The 17,757-nt window shown below is 43.9% G+C and overlaps 1 protein-coding gene across 1 annotated transcript in view; it reads right to left on the bottom strand.

The window, feature by feature from the left end:
• Positions 1 to 1,390: 1,390 nt before the first annotated feature.
• The window catches only part of LOC106813498, a gene marked incomplete at its 3' end in the record, with an annotated part of 23,183 nt that continues 6,816 nt past the window's right edge, over positions 1,391 to 17,757 (bottom strand). The window contains exons 2-9 of the mRNA XM_014817641.1: positions 17,177 to 17,279; positions 16,769 to 16,827; positions 16,365 to 16,419; positions 15,642 to 15,678; positions 14,821 to 14,863; positions 12,386 to 12,468; positions 1,928 to 2,096; positions 1,391 to 1,525 (exon numbers count right to left, since the gene is read on the bottom strand). Of these exons, the coding sequence (XP_014673127.1) occupies positions 1,391 to 1,525; positions 1,928 to 2,096; positions 12,386 to 12,468; positions 14,821 to 14,863; positions 15,642 to 15,678; positions 16,365 to 16,419; positions 16,769 to 16,827; positions 17,177 to 17,279 (684 nt within the window). The remainder of the gene's footprint in view (positions 1,526 to 1,927; positions 2,097 to 12,385; positions 12,469 to 14,820; positions 14,864 to 15,641; positions 15,679 to 16,364; positions 16,420 to 16,768; positions 16,828 to 17,176; positions 17,280 to 17,757) is intronic.

Consider the following 17,757-nt stretch of genomic DNA (forward strand, 5'->3'; position numbering starts at 1 on the left):
ATTTTTATAGTGAGTAAACGTTTGAATTTGATAACCTCAAAATACAGGACATCCACACACTCCACGGATGAGAGAGAATTCTCCACCTCGGGGCGCAGAACGCCACCGACAACAGAGATGATATAATGATATGACGAGCCTAGCTACGGTATTTTTAGATTCTGTTAACTGAGTTTAATACTGGTGAGAACGTGATTGAATTTTGAGTAACGACTCAAAGAAATTACACATGCACACTCACACATGAGAGAAATTCTCATCGCACCCAGCACAAAGGACTATATATAGAATTGCGACCCATCATAGGAATATTTTTAGGATTTTTGATTTTTATAGTGAGTAAACGTTTGAATTTTGATAACCTCAAAATACACATGCACACTCACATGAGAGAGAATTCTCCGCAACCCACAAAGAGAATATATAATGATTGACCCATATAGGTATTTTTAGGATTTTTGATTTTTATAGTGAGTAAAATGCGACACGTTTGGAATTTTGTAGATAACCTCAAATACAAGAATATGCACTAAGCGCAGATGAGATAGAATCCAGCGAGTAAGTACGGCTACAAGGGAGTTATACCGTCAGGTACTGATTCTCAAATCAGCCCATGGGGATGCGATGAACGCATCTTAGCACACACAAAACGATTCCTCAAAATATCTCGCCTTACACAACGACCGGGCCGAGGGGGGAAGAGGGTGTAAATTTAGCACAACAAAAGACAAAGCAGCAGTGCAGTGGGATATTCGGTGAATTGATTCTAATATATTAGTAATTGAGTTGATTAAATTTACAATCTCTATGATTCTGAATCGTGCGTTTGATGTTACTGTGGCGAAAATCGCGAAGAAGAAGAAGTGGAGGAGGAGGAGGAGGAAGGAAGAGGCGAGGAGGGTGGGAGGAGGAGGAGGAATGGTGACGTACGGCAGGACGGGGACATGGCAGTTCCGGGCCGGGTGCGCAGTGAGTAGTGTCGAGCCTCAGGCGCTGGGTGGGCTGGTGGGCTGGCGGTCACGGGAGGGGCCGAGCTGCCCCATGTCGTGAGTTTGTTAGGGTTTTTAACCCTGGGGTTGTCCAAATAGGAGTTTGGCTAAGATTTCCAGCGACAAAAAAATACTAGGGCAGCCAGAAAAGTTTCAATAACAGCAATTCCTAGCGCTCGACTATACACTGCTAGCAAGAAAAGTAAGACGAAATCCTAGAACAGCAATCCTATAGCGCTCAACTATAGTCAGGCCAAATCCAGGCAATCGCGATTGAAGATTGCCGAAGATGCAAGCAATACGCCACAAAACCGCATGAAAATAGCAGAAAAGCAGCAGTAACCACCCAAAAAGGGTGCATCCGTAAAACGTGGCCTATGCCATCTCAACATGGGACTTACTTAATAGTTTCGATGGAGGGTAGGAGCGGTGAGTGCCGGACCATAGAACCTTGACCAGCACAGCGAACGCGACGGCCAGCTTGCCTCCTGTGCCAAGCGGGTTCTCCGTGTTAATCTCGTTCTGGAACCTTCCCTCTGCAACGACAACACCGAAAACATCACACTCGCTGTTCACTTAGGAAGCAATCCCCGAAGTAGCGTTTTAAGGTTTGAACATGCATAGTGTTCACTCACCTAGAAAGTGATCACTGAACTAGTTTTAGCACTCGAACACACCCACTCTTCATTTAGACAGTGTGCCCGGGGGCCGTTGTCAGAAACAAAATTAGTCGCAACATTAGTCTTACCATTAACTTCCACTCGTAAACCGTTGACAGAAACCTCGTAATGTTACGAGAAAGAAAAACTCGTTGTTCACTCAGGAAGTGATCGCTGAACATTACGTTTTAAGGTTTTGAACACACGCTGTGTTTGCTCACTTAGGAAGTGATCGCGGAACATTGCGGGTCAGTTTGAACACACGTGGTGTTCGCTCACCTAGGAAGTGATCGTGAAACTCTCGTGTGTTCGACAGCGCCTGCAGCACACTGTTCATAAAGCAAGTGTTCCCTAGATTGTCGAGACCAGTTAACCTCGGCGCCACCACCGGCTCCGTCGCCTTGACGACCGGCTTGTTGATGTCCATGCACATCGGCGTCGGCTTCGGCTGGAACAATGGAGGAAAGGTGGTTTAATGTAGTGAATGGCTGTAACAATAAAGGAATAGGTTGCAACAATGTAGTGAAGGTATGTTTATATAAAGATCAGCTGTAAGAAGGAGACAAGGCAGCCAATATGTGTAACAATAGAGGGAAGATATAAATGCAGCAAATAACTGTAACAATGGAGCAAAGGTATTTCTTTATCACTGTCACCTCTAAAACTTACCTGGGTCACATTAATAAACCCTTCTAAACACTGTCACTTCCACAACACACCTTGACGCACATGCGGCCCCGGATGTTGCGCGCAGCGCGCGGTGAAGCCGCGCCCCCACAGCGGATATGCCGCCCCTTATTGTCCTCTTAGACAGATCAACAGGAATCGCTCTGAAACGCAACTCCGCGAAAACGGGGCGGAATCCAAGCGACGTTCCACGGTCAAATGAAATCAGGTGAAAATTTTAGGGCCACTTTTATACTGGCAGCAGTTAATGGAAGCTTATTGTCTAAAAATAAATAAAAAGTATAATAAGATATAATAATACAGCGTATTAAAAATAAAAGAAAATGGCTCATTTATGGTATCTATGAGTGCTGGCCATAGTCCCACGTGGGAGCGTCGCTCCCCGTGCATAATCGCTCGTGGGCCGAGTTATCCGAGAGCGGCATAACGCTCGAGTTCATTTTACACACGGCCAGACCTGGTATCCATATCTTTGGATTGCACAACGTATGTTAATCATAGCCATTAAAATGAATATAATAAAACAAAAAGTAAAGTAGCAAATATACAACACCATTATTTAACTTATGAGTCAAATTAAAAATAACCTGCATTCGAAAAAATAAGGAAAGATGTTGGCAGCATGATAGCGAAAAGTACGTCGACTGGCGTGCTTCAAAATAGGACGTTCCATATGGGAGCATAGCAGTAACAACTATACCCAATTTCAAACACGTGGGCCAAACGGTTCCCGAGTTATCGTTGACCGAAGTGAAATGTTGACGGGCGGACGGACGACGACCCATGGCAATAGCTCAGCTTGACGATGTCAAGTTGAGCTAATAAGGAAAGTTTTTGGGAACATGATAGCGAGAAGGCAGCCATACCGCTGATGGCCATTGGCAAAAAAATGGCATAGAAATTGTATAATTTAGCAATAATCACATGACAAATGGCAGTTACACAACCCAGTTACAAAAAGCTTCTATACTTAACCAATGCAGCGCCCCTCCCTACGTTGCGCAAACCGGGCGCGCCCGCCCCGTTTGGGAAACCCCCCCCCCTCACGTTTCCATCGTTGTGCCACGTTTAAATTATTTCGGCCCCCATGAAACTTATTCACTTTATTATTTTCTGGCAGTTCGTACACGTGTTAACACAAAACATGGTACTATCACCACCAGAATAATACGGAGTCGTGGAGACGCATATCATTCGACCTCGTGGAGATGTGTATCATCTGAGCTGGAGAAAACATATCATCTGAGCTATATTAATATACTATTGAAAATATACATTATTATTATTATTATTATTGAGCATTTTAGGGCCGGGAATGTGACTTACTAGTTTTTCTACTCCTGACATCGTTTCCATATTTCATAATACTAGATTTCTACCTTACCGTAAATTCCAAAGATTCTGAATGTCACACTTTCATGTGGTTTCCTATAAAAAAAATAAATATTGTTTTCAATTTCAAATTACATTCATTAAGCCCAACTAGAATGATTGTACTAGTCAGGGAATAATAATACCCCTCGATTCGAGCTGTTATGGTGCTGGTGATATGTGAGTTAACATGATATTCTCTCAATTATAAAAATGTCTTTTTCAAACTCACTATTTTTGAATCACAAAAAATATGACCAACATAAACAACATTAACTAACCATTTTTCCATCCTAATCGTGACATACATTGGGAATCAGGTTGACGATGGGTGTATGGCTTGCTGTCTGGAGTATCGCGTGGCAGATAGCTGTTTGGCAGTAGGTAGGTAGGTAGGTAGGCAGGTCTAGGCTGGCTGTCCTTGGAGTATCGCGTGGCAAGATAAGCTGTTTGGCAGTAGGTAGGTAGGTAGGTAGGCAGGTGTGGCTGGCTGTCTGGAGTATCGCGTGGCAGATAGCTGTTTGGCAGTAGGTAGGTAGGTAGGCAGTGCTGGCTGGCTGTCTGAGTATGCGGTGCAGATAGCTGTTTGGCAGTAGTAGGCAGGTCTGTGCTGGCTGTCTGGAGTATCGCGTGGCAGATAGCTGTTTGGCAGTAGGTAGGCAGGTCTGGCTGGCTGTCTGGAGTATCGCGTGGCAGATAGCTGTTTGGGCAGTAGTAGGTAGGTAGGTAGGTAGGCAGGTCTGCTGGCTGTCTGGAGTATCGGCGTGGAAGATAGCTGTTTGGCAGTAGTAGGTAGGTAGGTAGGCCAGGTCTGGCTGGCTGTCTGAGTATCGCGTGGCAGATAGCTGTTTGGCAGTAGGTAGGTAGGTAGGTAGGCAGGTCTGGCTGGCTGTCTGGAGTATCGCGTGGCAGATAGCTGTTTGGCAGTAGGTAGGTAGGTAGGTAGGTAGGCAGGTCTGGCTGGCTGTCTGGAGTATCGCGTGGCAGATAGCTGTTTGGCAGTAGGTAGGTAGGTAGGTAGGCCAGGTCTGCTGGCTGTCTGGAGTATGCGGCGTGGCAGATAGCTGTTTTGGCAGTAGGTAGGTAGGTAGGTAGGTAGGCAGGTCTGGCTGGCTGTCTGGAGTATCGCGTGGCAGATAGCTGTTTGGCAGTAGGTAGGTAGGTAGGCAGGTCTGGCTGGCTGTCTGGAGTATCGCGTGGCAGATAGCTGTTTGGCAGTAGGTAGGTAGGTAGGTAGGCAGGTCTGGCTGGCTGTCTGGAGTATCGCGTGCAGAATAGCTGTTGGCAGTAGGTAGGTAGGTAGGTAGGTAGGCAGGTGTGGCTGGCTGTCTGGAGTATCGCGTGGCAGATAGCTGTTTGCAGTAAGTTAGGTAGGTAGGCAGGTTCTGGCTGGCTGTCTGGAGTATCCGCGTGGCAGATATTGTTTGGCAGTAGTAGCGTAGGTAGGTAGGCAGGTCTGGCTGGAGCTGTCTGGAGTATCGCGTGGCAGATAGCCTGTTTGGCAGTAGGTTAGGTAGGTAGGTAGGTAGGCAGTGTGGCTGGGCTGTCTGGAGTATCGCGTGGCAGATAGCTGTTTGGCAGTAGGTAGGTAGGTAGGCAGGTCTGGCTGGCTGTCTGGAGTATCGCGTGGCAGATAGCTGTTTGGCAGTAGGTAGGTAGGTAGGTAGGCAGGTCTGGCTGGCTGTCTGGAGTATCGCGTGGCAGATAGCTGTTTGGCAGTAGGTAGGTAGGTAGGTAGGCAGGTAGGTAGGCAGGTAGGCAGCGTGGTCTGCTGTCTGGAGTTATCGCGTGGCAGATAGCTATGTTGGCAGTAGGTAGGTAGGTAGATAGGCAGGTTCGCTCGGCTGTCTGGAGTATCGCGTGGCAGATAGCTGTTTGGCAGTAGGTAGTGTAGTGGCAGTCTTGGCTGGTCTGATCTGGAGTATCGTGGTGCAGATAGCTGTTTGGCAGATAGGTAGTAGGTAGGTTAGGCAGGTCTGGCTGGCTGTCTCTGGAGTATCGCGGCTGGGCAGATAGGGCCGTTTCTCGCAGTAGGTAGGTAGGTAGGTTAGGTAGGCAGGTCTGGCTGCGCTGTCTGGAGTTATCGCGTGCAGATAGCTGTTTGGCATAGGGTAGGTAAGGTAGGCAGGGTGTGGCTGCGCTGTCCCTGGATTTCGTTCGTGGCCAGATATAAGCTGTTTGGGCAGTAGGTTAGGTAGGTAAGGTAGCAGTCTGGCTGCTGTCTGGGAGTATGCGTAGGCAGATTAGCTGTTTTGGCAGTAGGTAGGTAGGTAGGAGCGTAGGCAGTGTGGCTGCTGTCTGGGTATCGCGTGGCCAGATTTGCTGTTGTGGCCGTAGGTAGGTAGGTAGGTAGGTTAGCAGGTGGCTGGCTGTCTGGCAGTCTATCGCAGGCAGATAGCTGTTTTGGCAGTAGTGGTAGGTAGGCAGGTCTGTGCTGGCTTCTGGAGATCATCGCAGTGCAGATAGCTGCTTGGGCAGTAGGTAGGGCAGGTCTGGCTGGCTGTCTGGCAGTATCGCGTGGCAGATAGCTGTTTGGCAGTCAGGGTAGGTAGGTAGGTAGGTAGGCAGGTCGGCTGGCTGTCTGGAAATCGCGTGGCAGATAGCTTGTTTGGCGAGTAGGTCAGGTAGGTAGTAGGCAGTGTGTGGCTGGCTGTCTGGAGTATCGCCGTGGGGAGATGAGGCTGTTTGCAGTAGGTAGGCTAGGTAGGCAGGTCTGGCCTGGCTGTCATGGAGTATCGCGTGGCAGATAGCTGTGGGGGAGTAGGTAGGCAGGTCTGGCCTGGCTGTCGTGGAGGTATTGCGTGCAAGATAGCTGTTTGGCAGTAGGTAGGTAGGTAGACGTAGGTAGGCAGGGTCTTGGCTGGCTGTCTGGAGTATCGCGTGGCAGTAGCTGTTGTTGCAGTAGGTATGGTAGGTAGGTAGGCAGGTGTGGCTGGCGGTCTGGAGTAATCGCGTGGCAGATAAGCTGTTTGGCAGTAGGGTAGGTAGGTAGCAGGTCTGGCTGGCTGTCTGGCAGTATCGGCGTGCAGATAGCTGTTTGGCAGTAGTACCAGTCTGCTGGTGTCTGGAGTATCGCGTGGCGATAAGCTGTTGGCAGTAGGTTAGGTAGGTAGTGCTAGGCAGGTCTGGCTGGCTGCTCTGAGTTGCGCGTGGCAGATAGCTGTTTGCAGTAGGTAGGCAGGTTCGGCTGGCTTGCTGGCAGTATCGTCGTGGCAGATAGCTGTTGCAGTAGTAGGCTAGGTAGGTAGGTAGGCAGGTCTGGCTGTCTGACGAATGGGTGTAGGCTGGCTGTCTAGGAGTATCGGCGTGCCAGATCAGACTGTTTGGCGCAGTGTAGGTTAGGCAGGGCAGGCATATGATTGGTAGGTAGGTCCTGCCTGTACGCATGCACGCGCCAAACAATGTGAGTAACCACAACGCAGAGGAGCGGAGAAGACGAAGATATGAATCTACCGTGCTAGCAGTCTGGAGCATCAGATTTACGCATGGGTGCTGTGGCCGTTAGTCCGTTAGTCCGCACTAGTAAATGAAGTGCTCAATGAACGACTGTAGCTCACAACTCAAAAAAGGACGGGTCACAAGATGATGAGTAAGCAAGAAGTTGTAGCCGATGGCTGTTCGACAATAAACAGGTTTGGCTGTGTTCGTACATGTTTTGTATATCTTTACTTTAATATAGACGTTTTATCGGCAGGGTGGAAAGGAAATACCAATTTTTGCATTAAGATATTCAATGAATTTGTCAAATACAACACGACGACCCGAACCAAATGTTGACCGGACGGACGGCACGACGGACGGACGGAGACGTACGACGGACGACGACCCATGGCATAAGCTCAGCTTGACGAGTCAAGCGTGTGGCTAACAACATAATATAATATATAGGAACAGACAGAACCCCTTGCCTCTAAATATATGCCAACCTACAAAATGTATTGTACAAAATACAAACAATTTTCCTACCTACCTTGGTAGTTATATAATATGAAAACCTACAAAAACTTGGCCGAAGGAATGAAATTTCAGATGGTTGAAATGGTCGAATGGTTGAAGAAATGGGGAATAACTTTCCCTGTCTAGTGAATGACGAATGGGGGATTTATCATCACCATTCAAGGATTCAGCAGCCGAGTCTCATGCTGCGCTTACTATTTGTTGGGAAATATCATGTGAACGTATAGCTGCTATAGCATAATGTGTAGATAGATATGTATAATTTCGGAGAATGAGTTAGGCGCTGCGGCGCCGGCGCGGGAGCGATGACATGTAAGGGGGAGTGACTTTTTATAGATGTTTATGATAATTGCTACATTGTGTGTGGGTTCGGGGTTTGAGACGGAGAGAGTGGTACGGGGAATGCAAGATAGGGAAGGCAGATTGGAAAATAGTGTTAACGGAGCAGGTTGTAGGGAGGGTTAATGCAATGCAAGGAGAGTAAAGTGACTCAGACTGTATGGAGTGTGTATACTAAATAAACCAAGGAGTGATATATATATATTTAGAGTGTTCAGTGTTCAGTATCAATGAAATAGTGTGCGATGAAACATAGATGATGATGAACGGGCACAGGCGAGATTAAAGATTTTGCTAAACTATTTATATAATATGAAAACCTACAAAACTTGGCCGGAGAATAAAACACACAGAGTAGAGACGTTACGAGTGAGGTCCACAACCTTATCTGAAGCAATACTGAGTGTGAGTACTACCCCCAACCTTATCTGAAGCAATACTGAGTGTGAGTACTGAGTGAGTGTAACAATGCAAATCCGAGAAAGGATAACAACTCGGGTCTAGTGGATAGACGACATATAAATCAAGAAAACAACCGCCATAATTCTCAATAAATTTAGCTACTGTTCTTCTTAGCATGAGCTCATGGGCATAAAAAGTTGCTGTCCTTCGCATCTGTATATTTTAGCTGAACACATTTACAGTGATACCATCTTTGACATCTGTTGCATGCTACCCATCCACCAGGAATAGGGTCCGTACTTTTGCATTTGCCACAAGTGTTTCTGATCGTTGATGTTACCAAATTGCATCTATCCAAAAGAATGTTATAAATGTGCTTTCTGTAATGAGACACGTTAAATTGATCCGTTAAAGGAGCTTTATGTGCAAGTTGACTGCCATAAAAGCATACAAAGACTCCACAGCTTGATGAATCTTTTTGGTATATGCGGTCTGGAGATACAGTACACACATTCTGAATATTAAATTTGACATTTAAAAGATTGATAATATGATCTGCTATTTTCAGAGCACCTGAAGGAATGCAGGTTGACACCATTGGGTCCAAAAATAACAAATTCCCTTGTGAAACGTCAAAAGCAAACATAACCCAGTGATTACCATTATAGTTAGTGGGAAATAGAATGAAGTCCTTATCTTCAAGAGACACGTCCTGCCATAACCTTCCCATAGATGCTCCAAACTTTAGTGCTTGCATGGTAGTAGTTGAGGCATACAAGATGTTAGGATTGCTCTCTTGTAGCATCCAGATAAAACCATTAATGACTTCATCATAAAGCCATCCTATTCTAAACCCGTCATCAGTCTCCTTGCGTAGAGCATCGATTTCAGCAGAAGGCAGAGACTGTTCAATGGATTTCATGTAAAGCATTGAAATATTATGCGGACCGATTGCTAATAGCGGCGCTCGTAATTTTCCATCAGCAACGTCAAATGATGGCGTGAAATTAACTGGCTTTTCGACTACTGGTCGTTTAAATGGTGTCTCGAAGTCATCGTCTTCGTCCGACTCGTTTATTAACTGTAGTGTTCTCTCCTTTTCAAATTCATTGGGTTCAATCCGCCTTTGAAAAATGGATGGCGATGCTTTTCGTTTTTTCGAGGCTTTATTCATTTTCTGCAAATCTGGCTTTGTGTTAGGGGCAATGGGGTCTCCTTTCATCTCATCTGGATCAACATGGCTAACAGCACCCTTAGATACCAGTTTACATTGGGCCAACAGAGATTTTATGGTACCTTTGATACTGGGGAGGAGCATTTTTTGAACTTCTTCATGTCTTAAATATCCCATGAGCTCTGCTAAATCCGCCTCACACTTTGCAACAGATTTTTGCATTAATTGTTGCTCGTTTTGTGTTTGCTGCTCAGCATCAGAAGTTGCAACAAAACTGATGTTATTTGCCTCCTCACCTTGATTAATTTTGTTGTTGATCTTAACATTTAAGCCTCTTAACTCAAATATTTGGACCTTATGAATGTGCTTGCACAATGTAGACGGGTCAGGGCATTCGCATTCATAAAGATGTGAGCAAAGACCAGCACATGCAAACTCGCTACATTTGTTGAAGCAGAAGTCTTCTCTGCATTCTTCATCTATCCGTTGTACAGAATACCATTTTTCAGAATTATCTTTATCTTGCGACTGAATGAGCCATACATCATTATCCAACTTCTCAACGCAACTGTCTGAAATGTTGATTCCTCTCTGATGCCGTGTCCTCGTGGTGTCAGTCTTGCGTTGAGGTTTTAGTAACTTTAGGTCACCAAATCTTCGCAAATAGTCTTCTACTTCTATCACGAGTAATGTTGATATGAGGTCATCAACTCGTCTATTCAACTGCTTTTTAAAGTAGTATGACTTGAGTCTATTGTGGAACGACTCTGCGAACATCGTGGTATCCGTACCCCTGTGTGGGAAATTCCGGTAGCACATTGCCCACTGTTCAGGCTTACCAGGTTTCAAATAATTGCTACAAAAATAAGTTACAAAACCACTGCATGTATCGGAATATCGTTCTTTAAATTCCGTAACCAAATCGTCAAACTCGTTTGAGCTCTTGACATCCAAAATCACCAATAAATCATTCCACACATTGCTTAACAGTTCCTGATCTTTCAAATACTGCCGAAGTGATCTCTGCCAGGCTCGCTGAACATGCCATTTACACAGTAGATGGATGATGTCTTCTCCAAAGACAGCCTTAATAGATCGTGCTAAACTGTAATCTGCATCTGACATGATTACATTTACTTCCATGTCAGGACATCTATCCTTGATGGCCTTGAAGAAATAGTAGAGCACCCGATCGTTTACATTGCTTGTGATAAAGTGTCCAACGGGATACCCCTTTCCCCACTCATCAGGAACAAGAATGTTAACTAATTGAAAACCATACTGATTGGTTCCATGTGTTGCATCAATTATAAGAATATCATTGTGCAATCTCATCATAGCCAGCTGTTCTTTAGTTTGGAAACCAAGAAGAAATAACTCATTGGATTTGGGCAAACTCTCAATAGCGGGATCACCAACTTCTACCTTGCCATTCTTTGGTTTGTAGACTAGAATCGGATTAAATTTTTCCTCTCTCAGCTGGGAAACCATCATGAAAATGGAGTGAGCATCATCCGAGTGGAGTCTAGTGCTGACCTTCGACTTTCTCCTCATTTCACGTATTCGTCTCTTTGTGAGCAATTGGTGACCTTTAAGATTTTCAATTTCCCCTCGATTATCTCTTTCTCCTAATCCATCTCTCAAATCATTCAGGATGACGTCTGTCGGTACATTTAGAGCTATCTTTCCTTCAATGGACTTCTTGATGCTTCGGGGAATAGGATGGTGCATTGTATCGACAAACGAAATGGGATGGTTGTGCGATTTTATGTATCTTACTTGCACACCTTCTTCCACTGTTCTATGAACAATCATTCTTGCAGGACAAAGTATACCTGTCTTAGCTTGGGATTTCAGATTCGACCTATCCGACTTCCTTTTATGGTGAATCTCACTGGGCCCATCTTTCTGACAAACGAAATACATATATTCAACATCGTTCTGTCCTCTTTTTACTCCAGTCTGCTTACTAAAATAAACATAATTATTCATCTCCTCGTTCTCCTTCCATTGCAGAAACTCTTCATATGATGGAAATTTGTGCTGACTAGCTTCTAATTTGGTATCATGGGCTCCTTCCATATGCTTAAACATCTGCACCTTATGAAAGAACGTCTCCTCACACGTGGAAATTAAACACTTTGTATAATTTTTAGCCTTCTCCTCCATATCCAAACTATGCTGATCCTTCATGTGCCTCTTTAAGCTGTCTTTCCTTGAGTAATGTTGCCGACATTCAGAACATATCAATGCGTTCTAAAAAGGGTAAATTTAAAGGGAGAGTTTACTCTAGGTTCTAGGGTTATTTTCAGATAATTTAGGTTATCATTACGCTACATAAATAGTTTCATGGTTCAATTATCATTAGAAATATTTTTTTTTTATGTTTTAAATCTAACGACTACATTTTGATTACAACGACGGTGGCGCCACTCAAAGCGCACGAACTGATATGTTGCGCAAAACCACTTTCCAGCCAAGGGCTACAGACTGAGGCACGCACGAACGTGTACATGCATACGCACGCACGTGTACGTGCACATGCACGCTTTGCTTCTGCCAACCATGACACATAACAAATACACGTGACTGGTGTATTACTGCAATTTCATTCCCACACAGTGTTATTAACACACGACCTATCAAAAAAGAATCACATCTAAGATAGTTCATTATTCCAAACATACAGCCCGGAAATAGTGACATTCAGTACAGTCCCTCCATTCCACCAAGCTTGTTGGTGATTGTCCTCAGAATATACAGGGTTAATAAGTCAAAATGTGCATTTTAAATCGGTGTAAACTTACGTGACTGCTGGGCGTTTCATTGCTTGCATGATCCTTAGGTCGTCCGCTTCCTCCATTTATTAATAGTCCCTTCTTTCTCCACGCTATACAAAATAAAAAGGATCAGGGTAAATAAACAGATGCTTTCATGCTAACGCTAATTTCTAGTATCACCCCAGGCAAAATATCACACCTGACGCTATAATAACATTGATTTTCACGCTAACATTATTATATACGCCAATTTCACGCAGCACGCTAAACCCCATCAGAACCCTCAAGTGTATCAAGCCAGTCCCACCGAAATTAAATAGCCTAACCTCGATCGACTGGCGAATTATATATATCAAAAAAATTAACTTTTCCTGACTGACGTGACACTAAATTAGCATGCTCACTACTCTGGTTATTTTTCTTACAGTGTTTGAAAGCAGCCTCTCCAAATAATAGGCATTGTTTCTGGTTAAACTAAAGATTACTCAGACATATTTCACTTTTCCATTGATGAATTGTAGCTAGAATATGGGATGATCACTCTAGGCACAAAATTTGTAGTAACAAGTGCCGCAGTGCGACAGGGCTCATCTGGTGTCTGGTGTTCTGCTGATACATTATGATAGGCTTTGCTATACCGGTAGTACAGTAATAAAGATACAGCTGTGTAACTTTAATGACTTCACTATATTAAAACATGTTACCATGGATATGCGCCAAGTGCGAGCGTAGTGATGGTGGTGGTGGGAAGGTGGTGGGGGAGGGGGAGGGGGCAAGTGGAGGGGGCTGTAATAGCAAAAGTAACAGTCAACGAATCCGTGTTTAACCCTCCTCTTGAGGGTCAAAAGGATATCAGACACTTACTCTTCGCACGTCAGCGGAAAGCACATTTCATGGTTCTTTCAATAAAGTGATAAAAATGGTAGGTCAGCGCTGAAACAAAAAAGTTTTGCACACGGTCCGTCAGACCATATCCTCAGAAAATGTCGGATATCTGACCTTTCCCCCACTGCCCTTTGACCTCCAATTTTGCGCTGGTGATAGGTTATCCTCCCCATCACACTATACATCACACTATAGGTCAAGCCGTTGCGATTTGTGCCGCAATTCCGTATTTCCTCCTATACATTAAGTTAAGGGGGAAATATTCCCTCCGTTTACATATCTTCACCTTTGACCCCCCAAATTTGTCCTCCTGAGTCCTTTTCACGATCCCCCCCCCCGACGTCCAGAATACCGTGACCCGCACCCCCGAGAGGTTAAGATTTGTGCCCAACTGTTGACACATGGACGGACGGACGCACGGACGATCATGCCATTCTACAAGCTGCATCTGACTACGTCAGATGAGCTAAAAATCAACACTGCCATGTCAGTAAAAAGTTGTTTTAAAAAGACTTTTCTTGCAGTTGCAAACATCTTTTGTCCTGAAATATTTCATTTAGATTTTACTTATATAGTCCCTCCAGCGTGGAATTGCCCACCTGTTGTTTTGCTATTAAATGGCCGGACACACTAGGCGATTTTAATGCGATCTAATCGGGCAACTTTATCGCCCGATAGTCGCCGGCGAATGAGTTGAGTGAGTGAGAGTGGACACACTAGGTGAATATCAGCAAGATTGATCGGCGATTTTTCTCCCGCTGCAACACTAAAACACTCGCGACACCTAGATTGATAGTCACATGATTGAAAATGGCACCGTTTGATTGGCTGATGAATTGTACAATCGGACGACTCATTCGCCGACCCGGACACACTAGGCGATTGAGTCGCGCAACTGAAATAATCGCCCGATATCAAAACGTTGTGATCAATGCGATTGAATCGGGCGACTAAATCAGCGGCGACTGACTGGACACATTAGGCGATTCGAGTCGCCCGATAAAATCGCCTAGTCTGTCCGGCTGTGCTGAGTTTTCGCGTTTTTACCGCTAGTCACCCTATTACACAAAATGTTTTTGGAGCGTTTAACTAGCCTATAATTATTTATAATTAGTGGCTAGTACAATATAGATATAAACTTACTCTCAGACATCGAAACAACACCGAATCTATCACAGTGATGTATCAAATCAAACACAACTTTCAGACATAAAAACCACTTCACAAAACACGCGCGTCAAACGCCCTTTGGCGAAGTGAACTAAAAACATTACCTCAGTCCCAAAAACTCCAAAATAACGTTCCAAACAACAGTAAGTATGTTAAATTATGTCATCTACTACTGGGGTTTATACATGACGTTGTTGAATGCTAAGCGTATAGCCCCTGCCATCTATAGGAGAACATAGTAAACGTTCCAATTTTTTTGTTTTTTTGTATTTTTTGCACAGTATACTCGTGTTCGCGGCCGTGCGTTTTTGCAGGTTCGAACGCAGTATACTCGTGTTTCGCGTTGAACGTGTTAAGCGTACATCGACAACAAAAACACTAAATGCTTGAAGCAAACCATTACATACCTCCTCTATAAATTCCTCTTGGCCTCTTCTCTACACCTGATATCTGGAAAATTAAAATCGTTTACACGTACATGCAATGATATAGGATAATAACAGTGATATCTACTATTTATGTTTTTAAAAGGTAAACGTGACGGTGAAATTTAATTCAAATCGTTGTTACCAGATTACCGCTGGTAATTATCGCTTGTTGCCAGATACCTAATTTAATTGTTATAATTAATTACACATCAACGCTACGAAATTTGAGCGGCGCCATGACACCCGCGACCGTGCTGCCACCACAAAAAAGTTGCGTATTTGACTATTTATTTTACACGTTACAGACCGAGAGCTAATCACAAAAGTGCAATTATATTTATACCTAAATGCTATTTAACCGAACGATATTCATTTTAGGAAAAATTTATCCATATTATAACTGAAACTATATGTCGTTTATAAGATATTACAATCATTATGCTTTTAAATGAATAAATGAGAAACACCCTAGTTAAGGCCCCGTATAGACGCTTTAACTCGAGTTAGCGAATAGTTCATAACTCCACGATAGGCGGCGACACTAGTACGATGTACGTACACACGCACGCACGCACGCACATGTACGTGCACACACACACGGACGCACGCATGCACGCACATGTGCATGCGCACGCACGCACGCACGCACGCACGTGTACGGGCACATGCACACACGCACCTGTACATGCGCACGCACGCACGTGTCGTGCACACTGTACGTGCACACGCACGCATGCACACACGTGTAGGTACACACGCACGCATGAAAGTTGAAATTATTATGTTACATCCGAATATACCTCCGAAAGACTCCATCCGACCGGAATACTTCTTCTTCTGAAGAAAAAAACAAACAAAAAAGAAATTATCAGGGTTCAACATTAACTTTTTATTTCACTAGACCATCGGGTTAGTAACTGAGGAAAACCACTAGCCCTGACCTAACTTCCACTAGCCCAGACCCAGACCATTGCTATGAAAAACTTTATTTAGATAAGAGCGTGTCATCGTATCAATTCATAGATGCTGTTTCCCGCGCTTTAAATCGCGCGTGGGCCGAGTTCACATGCAGCATTCGTATTTTACCACGGGCATACACGAGCGCACGGTTTATCGATCGTCTACTGCGGCTGGCAGCAAGCCACGTTATTGTTTTTGCCAAAGGGTAGACTGGTATCCGGCCTCACGCTCTGCTAGACAATGTACACGCTCTGCGACAAACATAACTGGGGGGGGGGGTAACTATTTACACCCGAGTGTGAATCCCGGCTAGCATCATTTTTACTGTGCTTGAACTAGTTATTTTAACAAGACGTCACCGTCATGCCAGTCACGCATCGAAACATCTTTGCATGTACGCACCACGTTTACCTAATGTGTACATGCCCAAACTGGGGTGACTCACGTGGTTCTAGTACCTAGACATATCGAGCTATTTATTTGATTATATCAACAGATATCGAAGAAAACTTATATAATTCTTGCATTTAAACTAGAAAAAAGATAGATCAAGACAACGTTACCCTTTTCCAGATCTCCGTCCAACATCTTTCTTCTTGCCATCAGGTGGTAATGATGCTGGAAATATATCATAAATAGTGCAGTTTTTGTACAATACTAATGCACGCATATGTGGACATGCACGTGCATGGTACGTATGTCCGAATGTGAACGCACATGTCCACATGTGAACAAGCCAGAGGTTTATATAGATTTATATTTATTTATAAGTGATATTTAGGTTTAATCTCTGGTTATTCTCTCAGTCTCTGGTTTAGGAAAATTTAAAAAATCAACTTTTCTGTAAAATATGAATTTTTATAATGCGGCTGGAAAGCGAAGCATTTTTCCTCATAGCCGATTAACCTGCGAAGTTTGCGGAAACCTGTTAAGTGTTATAAAAGCTTACACATTCATTTCGACTTACACTGCGGCCTGACCAATGGGGGGAAATCCTTATCGTAGTCTTTAAACGCTGCAAAGAAACTACGAAGATCTAAGAAAGTAACGTTTATTCATTCAAACAGTAACATTCATTCTACTTATTTCTAAATTGTTGCATCATGCAGCCGCTTATCTTGATTGCTATGAAATATCAAATACAAAATCAAAGTTAGAACACTCAAGACAATAATACTATTAGTAATACTATTCTATTAGTAATACTAATAGTATTAATAAGCTGGCTACACAAAAAAAAGCTAAAGATTAATCTGATCTTATCTTATTAATCCGTAAGCATCCGAAGCAATTTAATCCGTAAATCGCTTGATTGACAAGGTAAGTATATATGTGACAAGGTGTTAATAGCGTACCTCTCTGCAGTTTTACTTACTTGTTAATACTTTTACGTGGACGAGCAGAAGCAGTGAGTGATAATGGCGATACGCTACGGTACAGTAATTCCAGTTCAAAACTACTTAAACTGGTGCTACTGTCTGACAATCAAAAGTTTTAAAAAAAACTCTTGATCAACTTCGTTGGTCGATCGTTGGTTTGTTGGTCGAGTTTGGTGTTTCAATGAAGTTTTATCACGTTCTAATACAATAAAGTCTTAGCGTAATAAAATTTGTAATCTTTTCGCAGCACGAGGCGGGCGAGAAGGAGCGAGAAAGCGCATGTCCGGAAATGACGCATGTTTACTGTTCACTTGTAAGTCAGGTCATAGGTCATGTGTAATGTCTCCCCTGTGCAAAAATCTGCTGAATAGGTTTGCACACGGAACGGAAACAACAGAGATGGCGCCACATTGTAACTAGACGGGCACCCGGTCCCACCTCTCGGCTTAGTTACTCGATTGGTAATCGAGGTGTGAGCGAGTAACGCTCAAACGCACTTGCGTAAGAGTACTTGCGCAAGAGTACTTGCGTAAACGCAAGTAAGTTATTTCAAAGGTCTTGAATAGATTGAAAGTTG

This window comes from Priapulus caudatus, unplaced genomic scaffold, assembly GCF_000485595.1.
Source record: "Priapulus caudatus unplaced genomic scaffold, Priapulus_caudatus-5.0.1 Scaffold784, whole genome shotgun sequence".
Classification (NCBI taxonomy): domain Eukaryota; kingdom Metazoa; phylum Priapulida; class Priapulimorpha; order Priapulimorphida; family Priapulidae; genus Priapulus; species Priapulus caudatus.